A 17583-nucleotide genomic window follows, 5' to 3' on the forward strand; every position below is an offset into this window, starting at 1 on the left:
ATCTGTGTCAGACCACCACTGATACTTTCACAAAGACGCAGTTGTTTTTACTGATATGGGTAAATGAATTGCTGAGGTACCTCTTCTTTGCACCATGGAAATATCACCTACAGTAGAAGTTAGACATTGCTCACCAACGCCTGAACATCATTTTACTCCTGAAACAGTGAAACATCACTCCTTTGCTGTGAACTTTATTTCTACTATAACTCACATTGCTGCTTTCTTTGGTGTACAGCAGTCCCTCACCAGAAATCTTTGAAGGATATGATCTCTTCCCTCTCCTGCTGTGGATCACTGGCAAGGACAAGAGGAGGGTTCCTAGGGGTTCCTAGCTCCCAGTCTTACTAAAACTAATAATTAACAAAAATGAAGGTGGGTGTCTTGAGCTCTGTCTGCCCATTACTTGAAACAGTTAACTCTGACTATGGCAATGAAATTTATTATTTACTGGCAGAAGTTAACAGACAGCTTGAGCCTACCTACTAGCATGTTGCATGCTTCCTGACATCCTTGATGTTGTCTCTGTGTCCAAGTACTACAATTTATCCAGAAGAAAAAGTGTAAATTGTAATCTGTCAGGTCAACAAAGTTTACAAGATGAGATTGAGCCAACACACTTGGTCAAGTATAATAGCATGTGCCAAGGACAAACAGGACCTTTTTCTTCAGACTGCAGGAGCTCTTAGGAACAGTGCAAATATCCTGAGTAAATACTACCATAGTCTTTTGCTAGCTTGCACTGAAATGAAGTGGAAAGAAAAGCAACCAACAAAAATTACCAACCAAAGCCCATTAGATGCACATAATTCACAGCAGCAGCACATCCTCAAAAAGTTTATGGCACACTTTTTGAAGACATGAGCCACTGAGAAATCCTTAAGAAAATGTGTTTGTATAGAAAGAGGAATACAGATCATAACCTTCTGGTAGAAGCAAGTCTAATCATTTCAGAGAAGAAAGGGACTACTAATTTATGATGAAAAGAATTCAGGGAGAAAACTGCATGTTGTAAATGGGGAAGAGACATACTGTAATTTTACAATGGCATGGCAGCATGGAGCGAACGACAGGTTTTAAAGAATGATACTGCTTTTATAAATGTTTGGGACCCTCAGCTCTACAAGGAGCTCTGTCTCTCCTTAGAAACAGCTGCCCTACTTCTCTGCTGAAGAGGAGATGAAAGGAAATGCTGCAAGGAGTTCCTTGACACTGCAAGGAAAAAAGCCCTAAACAAAAACAACAAACCAAATGAACCAACCAACCAACTACCCACAAAAATACAAACCTCAAAGGTACAACCTTGACATGTACTTCTGAGAAAGGCATATATACAGTAATTTCATGATTATAAGCCACATCATTTTGACTAAAATTTTGCTCCCAAATCAGAAGTGTGGCTTACATTCAGGAGCGGCCAATATATGAACAAATTTTGGAAATTTCCCAACCCAGAAGTCCGAGCCAGCAGCAGCCCCGAGCCAAACTGCAGCCCGTCTGGCCCTGGGCGGCGCGGCGGCGGCACCGGCTGGGCACGCCCCTCTCCCTCTTCCCAGCGGCAGCAGCTGGGCACACCTGTCTCCCTCCTCCAGGCGGTAGCAGCTGGGCATACCCTTCTCCCTTCTTCCGGCGGGCACACCACTCCCCTGCCTCCCGGCGACAGCGGCAAGCGGGGCTGGGGCTGCTCCCTGGCGGCCACCCCGAGCAGGGCCAAGCCAGTACAGTAATTTCATGATTACAAGCCGCACTGACTATAAGCCGCATGGCTGGATGTTGGCAAATATTTCGTTCTTTGTCCATACCCAAGCTGCACTCAATTATAAGCTGCTCTGTGTTTCGCACGGAGGAACCGCGTGCAACAAAGTTGCCAAATAGTAACAGAATCGTGGCATGGCGGGGTTTACTGGCTCGGCTCGGGCCGTGAGGGCTCGGGGCTGGGCCAGGTGGCCCAGCTTGGCGCTGCTGCTCAGTAGGGCCGCTTGGGGCTGGCCGCTGCTGGGCTCGCTCTGCCCAGCCCGGTGCTGCGCTGCAGTGGCAGGCAGGGACGGAGCCCGCCGGCACCCACGGCGGTGGTGGGAGGTGGGGAAGGAGCCGGCTGGCACCCATGGCAGTGGCGGCAGGAGGGGATGGAGCCCCCCAGCTCCCATGGTGTCGGCGGTAGGAGGTGAAGGAACCCGCTGGCACCCACGGCAGCAGCGGCAGGAGGGGACGGGAGCCCCCTGCCTCCCCCCGAGCCGCGGGGCCAGCAGGAGGAAGCCCCCTGCCTCCCCCGGGCTGGGCTGCCTGAAGGAGTACCCCGCCTTCCCCACCCCCCACGCTGCCTGCAGGGAGCCGGCTCCACCCGTGGCACAACAGAGTAACCAATGTGTAGCAACCACGCAGTCCTGGGTTTTACTGGCAGGTTGCTCGACTCAGCACCTCGGGGTTGTAAACGTCAGAAAATTATTCACATATTAGCCGCCCCTGAGTGTAAGCTGCATTTCCGGTGTGGGAAAAAAATTTTAGTCAAAACGGTGCAGCTTGTAACTGTGAAATTACTGTACATGCCTCCTCTCATATAAAAACTGGCATATGGATGCATCCCCAAACTCAAAGACTAATCATTATCAAAATCATTTTGGACCAACTTTTTCCTCTAGCATTTTAATTTTATGCCACTTCTAACAACAAATTTGTCATGATAGGTTTTAATTTACACTCTGCAACTGAAATCAGAATGAGGACAAAATACAAAGGAGGCATCAACATACACCTGAGCCTATAAATCTAAAGGTAATCTGATACTCAAGAAGCAAAAGATAGGAAAAAACCTCTAAAGTTAGCCTCAATGTATATTTTCAGGGACTGTCAGTCACAAAGCAGGGTGAGATTGCTGGAATCTGCAAATTGTTTTGGCTTCCAGCATTTTCGGCACAAGATGAATGCCAGCATGACTAATGGGATTTTCTATTAAACATGGCCTATGGAAAGTAGACACTTCAGAAAACAAATCAGCACTTTACATAAATGCATTTATGTCTAAAATTAGATTTACTTTTTCTTTGCATGATGCTGACTACAATATACTCACTTATTAGGAATACAGCATAAGAAACAGTACTGTACCTTATTTATATGTAGTTGAAGGTTTTTGCTGACTACAGAGAAAGTGTTATCACATCAGTTAGGTCAAAACTCAATATTTAAATAGCCTAAGACTTACAGAAAAGAAAAATAAAGCAGAATATTAAAAAAGAAACAAAAAAAAAGCAGAAAAAAAAGCAGAACCACCCCCCCCCCCCTCTGTATCTGCATTTAAAAGTGGTGGTTAATCTCTGTCATTTCAGTTTTGCATTTCCCACCATGATTATAACCCTACAATCACCTATCAATCACTTAACTCTCATTTTTGCTTTTCTTTACAGAGGAAGACAGACAGGTTTCTTCTCTGAACTACTTCACTGTGTTAATGTGACATGAATGACACCTTACCTGAGTCTAAGTGCCAGGGGTCGGTGGCGGCCGACATTGGTGGGATGGTGAGTGGAGATGCTCCGCAGTTGGATTCCACCAGCTCTCCTTGGATGTGGACGTGAGAGGAGGTGTTGGTAGGTCTCAGAGCTGCTTTGAGTGGCGCAATCTGGTTGAACTGGACTCTGGATAGGCAGCCAGTGAATCCTGGAGTGTTGTATTTATATATATCTTGGTCAATCTTCCCAATTTCTATGGGAAATTGAAGAGGGACAAAAATTAATTAAAACAATTCATTGCTTTGGAAAGCACAGTTGGTCAGAACACATTGATTGCCAGAGCTCAGTTTCCAAATCCCTCTCTGAAAGAGACTGAGACTGTGTCAGACCCCGACAGGTTTCTTTACATTTCATTACAGATTAAAGCTGGAAACCTTCAGGCTTTAACATGACTCAGTTTCACTGCTATGCTATCATTAAAATGAAAGGTTGGCATGAAGGAGTCAGTGGAAGGAGTCATCAAAGAACAAAAGGCCAGGAAAAAGTAACTTTTCAGAGAAGAATATTGGAAGAGAAGGCAGAAGGCCGAAGAACAGTCTTGGCCAGAGTCTCTTCTCCAAGCTGAAGCTGCTGCTGCAAGAGATCCCCCTTCCTTAGCTCTGGCCTATTGCCCTCTCAGTTCTCTTAAGGAGGCTGGGACCACTTGTGGTCACTCCTGTCCCTCTCCTGTCTCCTCATGAGGAGACTGTCTGCCTTCATCAAAGATGAAGGGTCCTCCTGGGAGCCAAGCATTCCTTCACCAGGGAGCCAAGCTTCCCTTCACCAGCAGGCCATGTGTCTCTATGGCCTGAGGTGGAAAACCATCCATCTCCAGTCTCTGTCCTTTATTCCATGCAGTGCTGAGAGGTGGCAGGATCTCATCCAGCCCTACTAAAGGCTGAGGGAGCTGAGAGCCTGCTGCCAATCACTTTGCTGCTGTGGGCTGACAGATAAGCTGGCAGATGGCATCCATGAACCGAGCACAGGGCTCTGCTACCACTCTCTAAAACAGCTGTCATCTCTCAAAGTTGCCCCCCAGGTAGCTTTCTCCCTTCTGAAACACCATCTGAGATGATCCCAAAATAATGCAAAATGCCCTTACTACTCAGGAAACCAGCATCTGCTCCCAGCTGTTTGAATTCTGCCAGGACCTGTTGGAACAGCCTGAGTCATAGCCAAATCACAACTGTCCCTCTCTGTCAGCTGTCTGTATCACAGGGGTATTAACATTTCAAAGCCTCACTGCAGTATCTAATATAATATTTACATGAAAGTGGGGAATTTGGCTTCCTTTCTTCTGTGGTAGCACAGAGTGAATGAAAAGGACACACGGAAGCATCATGTTTGTGCTGTATCAGGGACTATTGCTCCAGAGGCACTAGGACACTTCTAGCTGCCTTTCCCTGGGTCATTACATTAATGCCTGGCCCATGAAGTCTGTGGAAAAAATCATACCGAGCTAAGCAAAGAAGTAGAGAGACAGAGGGACAGAAAAGAGGGAGCAGCACCATGTTACTCAAAGCACCATGTTATTCAAAAGCAACCTTTTCAGATAGGAACAATAAGCATTGGAAAAATTGTTTTTTGTAGGAAAAAAAAGCCTATAAATTACAAGATTATGTCATAAAAAAGAAAGGAAGGAAAACAGAGGTGGGAAAGCTTCTGAGAGGTGTGAAGAGGAGGTATCCTTTTGATAAATACCTATTTTATTTCTTTTGCTCTGCCTAGTCTCTGTTCCAGGTCACCCTTTCCAGGCATCAGTGGGAGTGTGATCATTTTAGGAGTTCCCAAACTAGTTAAACTGGGAACCAAAGTACATCTGGGTTTGAATTTTGCTACAAAAAAAAAGAAAAAAAACAAACTAAAATTTTTAGAAAAATGCAGTACTAGCCTTTCAGAATGTCTGTGTTCAGTTCTAACCAAATCAGGAACAATTACAGTAATTTCATGATTACAAGCTGCACGGACTATAAGCCGCATCTCTGGGTGTCGGCAACATTTTGTTCTATATCCATACATAAGCCGCACCTGATTATAAGCCGCTCTGTCATTCGCAGTGAGGACCCGCTTGCAACAAAGTTGCCAATTAGTAACAGAATTGCGGGATTGCGGGGTTTACTGGCTCGGCTCGGGCCGTGAGGGTTTGGCCCACTCAGGGCTGCCGACGGGACCAGGTGGCCAAAATTGGCGCTGCCGCTCGGCGGGGATGCTCGGCTCGGCTGCTGCTGCCGGTGGGCTCACTCGCCCCGGCCCGGTGCTGCCCCGCGGTGGCAGGTGGGGACGGAGCCCACCGGCGGCAGGAGGGGAAGGAGCCCCCCTTCTCCTGCAGCGGTGGCGGTAGGCAGGGACGGACCCCGCTGGCACCCAGGGCGGCAGCGGCAGGCAGGGATGGAGCCTGTCTGCTCCTGTGGCGGCAGGCGGGAGCGGGAGCCCCCGCCTCCACGCTGAGCCGCGGGGATGGCAGCATGGAGCCCCCTGCCTCTCCCCCAGGCTGCACTGCCTGAAGGAGGGAGCCCCCGCCTCCCTCCCCTCCCCACACTGCAGGCACGGAGCCCGCCTGCACATGCCGTGCATCAGAGTAACCAATTTGTAACAATCACATAATCCTGGGTTTTACTGGCAGGTGCTTGGCTTGGCACCTTGGCTGCACTTCCGGGGTTGGAAATTCCAGAAAATTTTTCACATATTAGCCGCTCTTGAGTGTAAGCCGCATTTCTAGGGTGGGAGCAAAATTTTAGTCAAAATGGTGTGGCTTATAATTGTGAAATTACTGTATATGAGGTCTGGGCTGTTTAGTGTCCCTAAATCAAGGATGATACATATGTCAGTGCTATATTCCTAAGCATACTGAGGGCTTGGCATCAGGGATACGCACATGGGGTTTCAAGGCTACAAACCAGACAAACCATTTTATTTTGGGGGTTTACACTTTAAGCATGTAGTGTGAGAAAACTGCTGGAATCGGGTCAAATCTAGAGCATGACTAAAACAACTTCATGGTTTTCACATGGAACTAAGATACCTTTTCTGTCTTTGCAATCATGTTAGAATGATAAACATGCAACATTTAAGTCCCCCTCATACCTAGCATAAGGGCACACAACAAAGATAGATAATCTAAAAATTACTTGCATTAGATCATTATACAATCCACTACACAGGAATGTATTTTCTAGTCCCTGCATTTTCCCTTATCTTTCTCACTTTATAATGTCTTTACTAATGCTTATCCAGCCTGTATTAGTGCTACAGCCATGTTTAACGAGCTAGCAGAGAGCAGTGACCGTCATCTCTGAAAAAGTGGATACATTCTTAGGGCTCAGATAAGGACTAGCTTAAATGCTTACAATAATTGTATTAGTCACATCCAGCTTCCCCTCAAAAAATAGTTTTTTGAAAAAAAATAGCATTAACCATATCATCTTCAAAAATTTTGCTAGTAAGTAAAAAACCTCACACATGTTAGTAGAAAAGCTGTACAAAAGCCAGTTCATGCATTTGAATGCTACCCCTAGACTACATCACTCAGACAAGGGTCCTTTCGGACCTCAATAGTCACTCTCCCTTACTTCAAAAAAATATTAATGGCATATTCACTGAAGAGATACATTTTTAGCAATCTTTATAATCTAAGAAACAATTACAAGACTCTTCAAACACTATAACCACTGTTGCTAACAGTTTAGGGATTTCATTCACATTTTAGCTATTCTGTGGAACTTCATGCAGAAGCTAATAGCTTCCCACTCACAATCCTGACTGACAAGAACAAAGATCCATGAATATGACTGTGCTAATTTAGCAACTTCAGTGCCATGCTTCTCTAACTCGTTAAATAAGCAATGGATACCAGACACTGGAAGAATTAAAAAAACCCAAAAAAACTCCCAAAAAAACAGAACCAAAAAAACCAGACAAAAAAACCCCAAAAAAACCCAAAAAGCAACAACAAAAAAACCCAACAAAAAAACAAAAACAAAAACAAAAACTAACAAAAACCCCCAACCTAACAAGGCACCTTTCTAAAGACCCACATTTTTTGTTTAAAACATTCCACAAGTGATGGTTGTGAAAATGCAAATTTCCTGCCAGCTTACATCTCATCCGCTAAAACAACATAGATCAGCTTCCATGACTGTGAACATGGTCCTGCCCTTGCATGTCCCTTGGGGCTCAGCACAGATACCCTCTAATATTAGGCCATTATACTTTGTTTCCCTGGACATTTGAGCCTAATAAACCAATACTGGGGGAGTGCAATGATTGCAAAATGAAATGTGTCTATGTTCGCTTGACTAAAATTCAATTTTCTCCTTGTAACAAGGAGGAGAGAAAATCAAAAGATGATTACAAGGACATTATTTTAAAAAAGGAAATGTACAATGCAACTACTGAGCATTATTCCAATTTTCAGAGCATAAACTGGTGCAAAGCCATATAAATATTACAGCATACAGATTATCATTACCCAATGGCAACATTTATACTATTGCTTTCAGATCTCATGCAACAATCTCAGGCAACTTACCCTCAGGTATTTCTGTAATGAAAGACTGCAAAAAAGTCACTTATAGGCCTTTTTTTTACTTCAGCTAGTTTGAACTATTTTCTGTCTTGACCACACAACCTTCTGACTTGAGAAAGCCACAATTACAGAAGACCAGTCTGGCAAACCCATTCTAGCACAGATGCATTGCAGTGTACAAATCCTTAACACTAAGCATTCACACAATAACGACGCAACTGATTTTTAAACATTTAAAAAATCTATACAACTGGTGCACAGTATGCCAAGAACCTCACAGATGTTGCCCCATTCACTGAAGATATCTTTAACATCAATTACTTGTGTTTTCCTATTTCTTTAACAGTAAAAAGATACAGGAATTTAATCCTTAGTTACTCATTTTGATTTCAGCACTTGTTTCTCATGGTTGTGGCAGGAATATGCCACATAATGATGAAAATAATACTATTTCTGTCTTGAAAATTATGTGCCACTACTAAAGAAGCTCTTTATCCACTAGGTGAAAATATGTAAAGAACATCTATTTTCAAGCATATTTCACAGAATCACAGAATATCCTGAGTTGGAAGAGATGCATAAGGACCACCAAGTACAAATCTTAAGTGAATGGCCCATCAACCCACAACCTTGACATTATTAGCAGTCATCTCTAACCATCTAAACTTATCTCATCTGTGACACAAGGCATCATTAATGAGTACCCAACATGCTGAAATAGATTATTTTATGAATCTAAAAGAAAATAAGCAAAAATAAATTATATTCAGGAAAAACTTGTGGCCAGACCAGTGCATAAGTGACAAATACTTAAGTAGCACACAGTAATACTAGTCAGTGTAATTAGGTTATCTGCTTTTTAAGCCTTTTTGCCCTTACTACACTACCTTTAGGTGCAAAGTAGTGGTTCCTGCCTAAGCACTATAATAAGAGAAACCAATAAACAATTTGATTCAGATTATTACCCAAACTGACCTAGTCAGCATGCATCTGATGAGCTACTTGTAGAAGTAGACACATTGCCAAATACACATTTTATCTACTTTCGCTCCCTTTCCTACTTTCCATACTTACCATTAAAAGATTTATAGAGTAGCTCAAAGGGTCACAGAGTTTCTAATAGCACAAGAAGTTACTTCACTGCTGGAGAAGTCTGGCTCCATTTAGTTCTACCATCTATTTTTTATACATTCTTGTAGCATCACTTAGGCAAGAAAAAAACGACAGAATGATATAGCAGAAAAGATAGATGATATGTTTGGTCCCACGGTTCTGAGCAGGTTTTGCATAAATGAAAAACAGCTTTCTTTTTATGTAAAGTTCCCTGTGTGAGGATCCTAGAATGTTTCACACATACACAAGGCTCTGCAGCACAAAGCTGTTCAGTCCAGCACAGTACTGTGCCAAACCAGTATTGCCATGCTTCATTGGAAAGATGGCCTTGGACTGCAGCCTTGGAAAGTGGCAGAGCACAGAGAACGAGCCACGAGGGAAGTAACCCTATAAAACATGTTTTTATTAAACATATGTGGTGAGTATCTTTGCTCAATACCTTCTTTCTATGTCGCTGATCTGTGAGGTTTTTTTCTTGATGGGTTCTCAAATGCATATCAATACAGAAAGTTATAATGAATTCTGAACCTTGAGAAGTGTCTCTGTCATACAGAGATCAAGACATATTTACAGTAAATTATGCTCCATTAGGAGGAAATGTAACAGAACTTGAATTGCAGTTTGTGGCTATATATTACAATGTGCGTAATAAATATCCTCTTATGAATTCCTTTGGAGTTTTCCAATGCAGCCCTTCAAAGTAGAAACAGGGCATAACCAAGGCTACCTATTCTGGTTCAGTAAGGTTCTCGGTAAATGCTACAGCCATCTAGCTCTTCTTTCTTTGCTGGTAGTGGGAAAGCTCTGCCCAAAGTATCACATGGGGTGGTAGGGAGAAATACAGCTCTATATGCTGGCGTGACTTTGGCCTTGACAGAAGGTATCTTTAAACAAAATAAAGTCTCAGAAGCACAATCTAAGCCCTTTTTAATTCAATTTGCTAAGAAGATTACTTTTTACACAATTTACACAAGACATCATTTGGGTTTTGTAAATGGTGGAAAACCTAGCTGTTTGGATTTAGAACTCATTTATATGTCCCCATTTATGCTCAGAAATACAAGAGCTTAATGATTTTTGAAAGCAAGGAGCCACATCAGCAGTGGGAGAAGTTCAGTTTTGCCGTATGGTGGTATTTCTGGCTGAACCAGCAGGCTGCTCTGCTATTTCACTTAAGACCAAACATCCACTCAGTGGGTAGTCAAAAGGTAATCCATTATCAATCTCTACAGCCCTTCCACTAGAGGTACTAAATTGAGCTGTATAATATTTTTAATAGACTGCATAGGCGAATTCACCTATTCAATTAAATGAACCACTAATTGCTTTTGGGTCAACCTTAGCAATAGATTTTCTCCTAGAAATAAAGTACCATGTGCCCCCTTATCCCCTTTATCCCCTGTACTCAGAAAGGTATCTTGTTATGTCACCCGCTGCTCAAAGAGCAGCTCAATCAGCATCTCAAGCATCTTTCTGTTAAGGCATCAGGCTTCACATAATAGAAAGCAGTTTAAACTCTGCTGAAAGCGAGCTATTGATTTTAAGAATTCACAGTCCACAGAGATTACTAAACCAGTTTCACTTATTTGAAGCTTAGATGAGCCATTCAGTGCAACATCAAACCATAGCACATGCCAATACTTGAGAACTCGCAGGGTGTAAAAATCCAAGAGAATAAATTAATTAGTTTGGATCCCAGTCATCAGGAGAATCTATCTGGGGTAGCATATACCTGCTAGACCAAAGCCACAGGGCTAGAAAGTCCATGTCAGGAGTAGTTACTACACATCCGGAAAAGGGTAACACCAGGGAATTGGAAAATGGCGTTCTGACACACTGCCTGGGTTTTTTGGTGAATATCTTCCAGTGTGAAGAGGGATCATCCATTTGCTGTCTGGTTGTTTATATCTCCTCTGTCCTAAGAGCAGAAATTTCTATATTAAAAAAACCAAAAACATGCTAATACCACTTAACTGTGTAGGTAACGTGATTTCAGATGCTAAATACTCCCAGTACAAAGCAAAGAAGCTAAACTCTCAGAACTACATATAATGAGCTATACTTAATATAAAACTTCAAGACGTGTGGGGACTGAACTGATCTATTATAAAGACTCTTCATGCCTCTCAAGTTTCCCTGGCTTTTAATTTCAGTCTCTGAAGTAAATTTCATTAAGTGGTACAAACTAAACATAAAGCAATAGGGACTCTACTTTGTCCATTACTCAAAACTGAGCTTTGTAAATTTATGTTACTTGTTGTAACTCTTCTGATTCCCTTTCACAAGATGTTAGAGTTTGCATGGAATAATTTTGTTTAGGAGGTTTATATCTAGACTGGCAACCTCACTGACCATACACTGAAACACAGAGAAGATGCTATTTACGGTCTATGAAGCACTGTGCCAGAAACCGAAGGATTTAACATTAACCCAGCAGAGGCAACCAACAATGTCACACAGCATAGGCATGGTGCTTCCATGTGCTGTCTGACACTCAAGAAATGGCCTTTCCCCCTGCAGTACAAGCAAGAGAAAAATTACTTATGAAGACTGCAACAGCTCAGTGCACATTTTAGTTGCACCAGCAGATTTAGTAGAATTGCCCAAAGGCAGACCATTCCTTTATGAAACATTTCTTTATGAAACATTTCTGATACTTTCTGCAGAAGGTAAAAATGATTGAAGTGTGTGAAAAATACACAGGATTAGAGAATCTGAGCTGGCCTGGAAGCTGTGCTGCAAACCTGGAACACTTCCAAACGCCAGTCCCTGGCAGAGGAGTTACTGCTTTCAGGTCACACTGTAATAGAGACAGTAAATCATTGACATGAAATACACTCATATCAGAGTCCCATTATTGCAGGAATAATAAAGACTAGTGCTGGACTGCAGCTCTTCTGTCAAAAAAGGCATTGTAAAGAATGCTATGAAATGGAGATGTTATTTGACAGCAGCCTGTTTTCACATTGCCACAAATGTAAAGAGTTTGAGAATAAACCGGATTTTTTTCCCCCTGCTCTTTTGTACTGATGATACAATTACTGAATGTTTTGAGATTTTATACTGGATATATGATTTCCTGAAATCTTCAATTTTAAAATGTCATGTGTTAGCCAACAACAGTTATCAATAAGAAATTCACTCTGCTTTTTAACAAAAAGGGAATTAACTGATGCTGCAAGCTTCTTAGTAATTGTATTATAAACTCCACAAAAGTAAGGCCAAGAGTAAAACTGAACATCCTTTTTCCAGGAAACAAGTAATTTTTCCATATTTTGCTACTGACTTGCTGTATGATTTTGATTGAGCCACTTCAGATATTCATACCAAACTCTGTCTCTCCCTCTTAGAAGAACACAGAAATTCTCCCAACTCTGTAGCTGAGATCTTTCTCAAGGTGTTTTGAGACCTAAGTAAAAAGGTATGGGCATTGCTTTTAAATATGAAAATAAAATGAAACAGTTTTCTTTTCAACACACTTCAAACTTCTCATGACTTTGGAAAGATAACTAATGGAGACACAAGACTGCATGGTACATTTACATAGATAGAAAATAAAGTTCTCTCAAGGGTAATAAAACAATGCAAAGTCAGAGCAAAAGAGAAAAAATACGATCTACTTGCTGCCAATGAACTATACTCAGCATGCAGATACCAGATGAAAGTCCTGAATTTGGCAGATCTTTTCAAATGTTCCCACTCAAAAGTGGTTGCTTTGAAGTGTTCAGCAGGGGCCAGAATCTCAATGGGAGCAAACAATCAACTCTGTGCCAATGGGACCAAACTGGTTTTATGGAAGGAGTTACTTCTCTGTACATTACCCTTTATAACCAACTGTGAGAGCTAATACAGTCATTTCGTAAATTTCTGTAGCTTTCTATTTTCCTCTAGAGCACTAATCATTTTCCTTGGTCATCAGAGACAAAATCTCAGGGTGTTATTTAAAGGAGGAGTCCCAAATGTAGAGAGAGTTAAGAAGAAAGGCCATTCACCCAGATGATGACCTGAGCTGACAGAACACTCATATTCTTCACTCAGGCTGCACCACATACCTTGGTTGAAAACCCGAGAGCTGATGGAAATCTTTGGATCGAGAAGCAAAGTGCTCAGCACACATGGGTGTAACCCACCAAGCAGCAGAAATCAGCAGTCCTCAAGGCAAAACTGCATAAGAAGCATGACAGTTTGCTTCAAGAACCATTTTCTTTTTCTGTCCCATCCTCTATCCTTTTACATGAAGCAAAAGCAATCAGATCATGGGTTGAAGAAGAACCACCACCAGGTGTTTAATCTACAATGAAGAATTAAAATGTTTTATCTGCTTTTTTTTTTCTGTAGGCAGGCTCTAGACAGAGTGAGAGGAATTGGATGATGGGGGAGGAGAAAAAATTATACAGATAAAATTTCTTTTAAAAAATGCAAACAACAAATTTAAATGACTGACAAAGTAACTAAATAATTTTGTCATCATAGATAGCACTATGAAAAAAGGGTTGTTATTACGGACAGAACATCATCAAAATTAGCTGCTACACTGTATTTCAGCAGGATTTATAAGTCCATTCTAATTCATGCTCATGTTGACAGCATCCCTCATAAACCTTAGAGAAGGATATAAACCACGTACATTTTGCATTACTATGCAAAATAAATATGCAGTTTTATTCATATAATTTGTCTAAATGTGCTCGTATGTCTTAGGGAAGCTGGCTGCAAGACAACACGCAAAATTCTTTTCAGGCCAGAAAGTAGATAAATAATCAAATAAGTCTTTTGCAGCCTGTAGTCAAATGTAATGTGTCTTGGCTTAAGTCCAGTGCATTTAGTTATACTGTGCTTTTGCTACAACTCTTATTAAAATTACATAATTTCAGTCTGCCATTACTTTGCATTTTAATGGGTATTCTCCTATGACTACCTGCAAATGACCTCATAATATACTTTTCATTCTGTATCGCTAGCCTCAAATATCTTCGTAAAACTGCAGTGTCATCAAAGTGGCTAGACTGAAATTCCCTTTCTTGCCTCACTCCCCCCTTGCTTAACTTAGTCTCACTTGGAAATAGTAAAAATGCTAGAATAAGAAGATCTGAAGAAGATCCATGGTATGCAACTAAAACCAGAAAATAACTTTTTAGTAGGACATTATTTTTATTTATATAACATGTATGCCTCATATTAACCTTATATATTTATAAAAGTTGTTGAGGGTTTTTTATATTTTTTTAATACATAGAAAGGTAAAACATCTATAATCTGTTAAGAAACCACTTATAGGGATCTTAGTATTACAAAGATAAAGCTTCTTCAACAGTTTCACCTAATTTTTCTTACTTAATTTTAAAGAAATCCATTGCTATTGCACCTATGACATTGGATTTCAATCCAACATAGTATATAAATAGAAGTGTTTGCTGGAACTGACATATACACACTATATATACACACTGCCACATTATGAATAAGTAAAGATGTTTTGAAGTAGTGGCAATGTCAATTCAGTTGCCAAAAAGCTTAAAAGTAGCAAGCAAATGAAAAGCATAACAACAGCAAGAATAAGGATGCTATAACTTAGTAGGTATTTTTTTCTTCCAACATTTTTCTTCTGTTTGCTTTACTTCTTCATTTGCAATTTAATTTTTCTCAGACCAAATAATCCACATTTTTTGTATAGACAACACCAACATAGCTGTAGTACTAAAACCATTTTAACAATTCAAAAATACTGTAGGAAAAAATAATACAGGACAGTGCAGGGAAAAAGAATAAATTTAATTTCTTAGAAGCAATTTATTTTATGGTTGGGTTTTATCCCAGTATTGTATACTTCACAATTTGAAGCTGAACAATCTGTATTATATGTTTCTTTTCTTTGTTACAAGTACAAAATGCACTCTGATGGAACATGCTTATGTGTAATAAATTCACCTCCGCAAAGTACTACTATTTGATGCACAAATCATCATAAAAATTTAACAGACAAATTAGATAGATCAATAACTTATCTAGTTCATTGTTCTCTCTCAGAAATGAAAAGTGACTGATAGCAGCTGATTCAAAAGTAGCGTAACAGCATGGGGCATGTAAAACAATCCTCTCCTAGAATGCCTTTTCAGCATCCCATAAACATGGGCTTTAAGCCTTTATCAGATGAAGGTTGCATCTTGCCTTTTGCATTTAGCTACCAGCAGAACTGTCTCTCATGAATGTGTCCAGTCTTTTCAGAAACTGTTAATGCTGCTGACCTGCTCAGCTTCCCACCAGTGAGTGCCAGTGTTGAACTACTCACTCTGGGACAAATGATACTGCAGGTCATTTTAAGGCTGAAGCCTGGCAAAGGTAACGAGGGTCTCAACTTCTTGTGTTGAGGAAACCACTGCACACCTCCACCACTGTAGGACTGTCCTGTATCAAAGTTGGGGTGGACCAACTATATAAATTAAAAAGAGAGCTCTCAACCTTTGGTTTAAAAGAACCTTAATGCACTTCAGTTAAGAGTGTCTGAGCTCAGCATAAGACCCTCTCCACCTTAGGCAGTGGAAATTATGATTTCATAAAGAATGAAATGTAAAAGCATTACACTACGATCTGAAAACCAAAAATGCTCCCTCATTCAATAAATACACTGGAGATGATAGAAATAGATGCAGTTTGATGCCAGCCAACAAATTTCACTCCGTTAGAAACAGTAAGGAATATGTACAGTTAAACTGGACCTTTATTGCTTTTCAAATCACATCCAGAATATTACATGCCAGGTATGTTCAGTGTACATAGTTTTTTCAATTTCTATGATCTGCTCATCCAGAGTCTTATTCAGCAGGTAATGATAACAGACATTTTGACAAAAAGACAGAGCTGTGCGTATGGAGTGATTATGGATGAACCTGAGGAGACAAAATTGCATGGACTAACTCAGTGACTATCTTTGCATCTCATCAATGGGTGTAAACTGAGCACTTCTAGCTGGGCTAAATCGAATGTGCTCTATCAGTATGCTTTATCATTATCACATTGCATCCAAGCAGAGAATGACGTATCTGAAGTAGTATTTGAGGACACAATGCCATTTGCAACATAATGGCTTTGTTAACAGCTGTAGCATGTGCTCCCACCCAAATACTGAAGCAGAGCTCTGGGTGCTTCATATCCCAAATGTAATTGATTTCTTTAGTGGGATAGGTAAACCTCTGATTAAGCTGCAATAAAACTAAATATTATAACATTGGAATTCTAGGACCTTGTTATGCTTGCTCTAGCTGACATATGCATTAAAATATGCATTAAGTTCAAGATGCTATACTGAAAAAATACTATAACTTGCCTGATTTTTTTCAATGTTGTACGTGATTATACACTTCGTGTCGCATCGGCTGGATCAGACAGCAGACATGTCTAGCACAGTACTGCTTATTAACTTGCTTCTTTTACAAGCAGATCATATAAAAAATAAGAAAAAACTTGCAGCTGGATCGCAGCGACAGCGCCAGGAGACGACGTAAATCAGATCGCCCTTCTTCGTCCCTTCGAACTGCCCCTCTCTCCTCTCCCTAGCCCCCGAATCAGCGGAACCCCATGCAGACAGGAAGCGTGTAGTACATGATCGGGAATCCGCAAACCCCAGCCGGGCACCTCAGGCACGCCTCGCAGCTTTTTGCGGGCACCCAGAGCTGCGCTCACCTGGTCTGCAGGCGGCTCCCGGCCGGCTCCCGGCTCACGCTGCTGCGGTACCGCGTCCCTCCCGCCGCCCCTGCGGCTGCGAACCGGCGCCAGATCCTCACACGAGCGCCCCAAGCCCCCGCCTCGCAGGACGAACCTCCGGCCCCGCCGCCCCGGGCTACCTGCGCTCTCCGCCGGCCCTGCCCGCCAGGCCCTCCCGGGTCCCGGCCGGAGCTGCGGGGCAGCGCGGCTCCGGCCCCGCACGGCACGGCTGCGGGGGGAGCGGGCGGAAAACGCGGAGCGGAGCAGAGCGCAGCCTCCCCACCAGACTGCTGCGGGCGGGAATACACGGACTGGATCCAGAGGGGGAGTGGGCGGGGGCAGCGGGGGTCCCGGGCCTCCAAGCACCGGTGTCGCTGCAAGATGCGGCTCACCATCAAGGGTCGGTGATGTTAAACAGGAAAAAGGTCATTATTTTAAGAAGTTTTGAAGGGTACAGTTCAAAAATATTTTTGCTTTTAATTTATTCGTATAGAAGAGTGAGATGACTTCTCTTGGTCTCTTTTCAGATGACAGTAGGAAGACTAAGCATCCTACCTACAGGGCACTGGAAAAACTAGGGGTCAAAATCCATCTCTTGACGCAGATATTATGACACCACCTATTACCCAGCTATTATCCAGCTATTAACACATACTTTATAAGACCACCTCTTCCTCTCTCATCTTCATGTCACAAGTACCTCCTTGTTCTCTCCTCTTCCAGCTTCACCATCACCTTCCTGTCTCCATCCCTGCT

At 42.0% G+C, this 17583-nt stretch overlaps 1 protein-coding gene across 1 annotated transcript in view; it reads right to left on the reverse strand.

Annotated features, from left to right (window-relative positions):
* The window catches only part of CNTNAP2 (contactin associated protein 2), a 1181910-nt gene that overhangs the window by 14656 nt on the left and 1149671 nt on the right, over positions 1-17583 (reverse strand). The window contains 1 exon segment of the mRNA XM_033052691.1: positions 3472-3702. Coding sequence (XP_032908582.1) covers positions 3472-3702 — 231 coding nt within the window.

This window comes from Catharus ustulatus, chromosome 1 (assembly GCF_009819885.2).
Source record: "Catharus ustulatus isolate bCatUst1 chromosome 1, bCatUst1.pri.v2, whole genome shotgun sequence".
Lineage (NCBI taxonomy): Eukaryota > Metazoa > Chordata > Aves > Passeriformes > Turdidae > Catharus > Catharus ustulatus.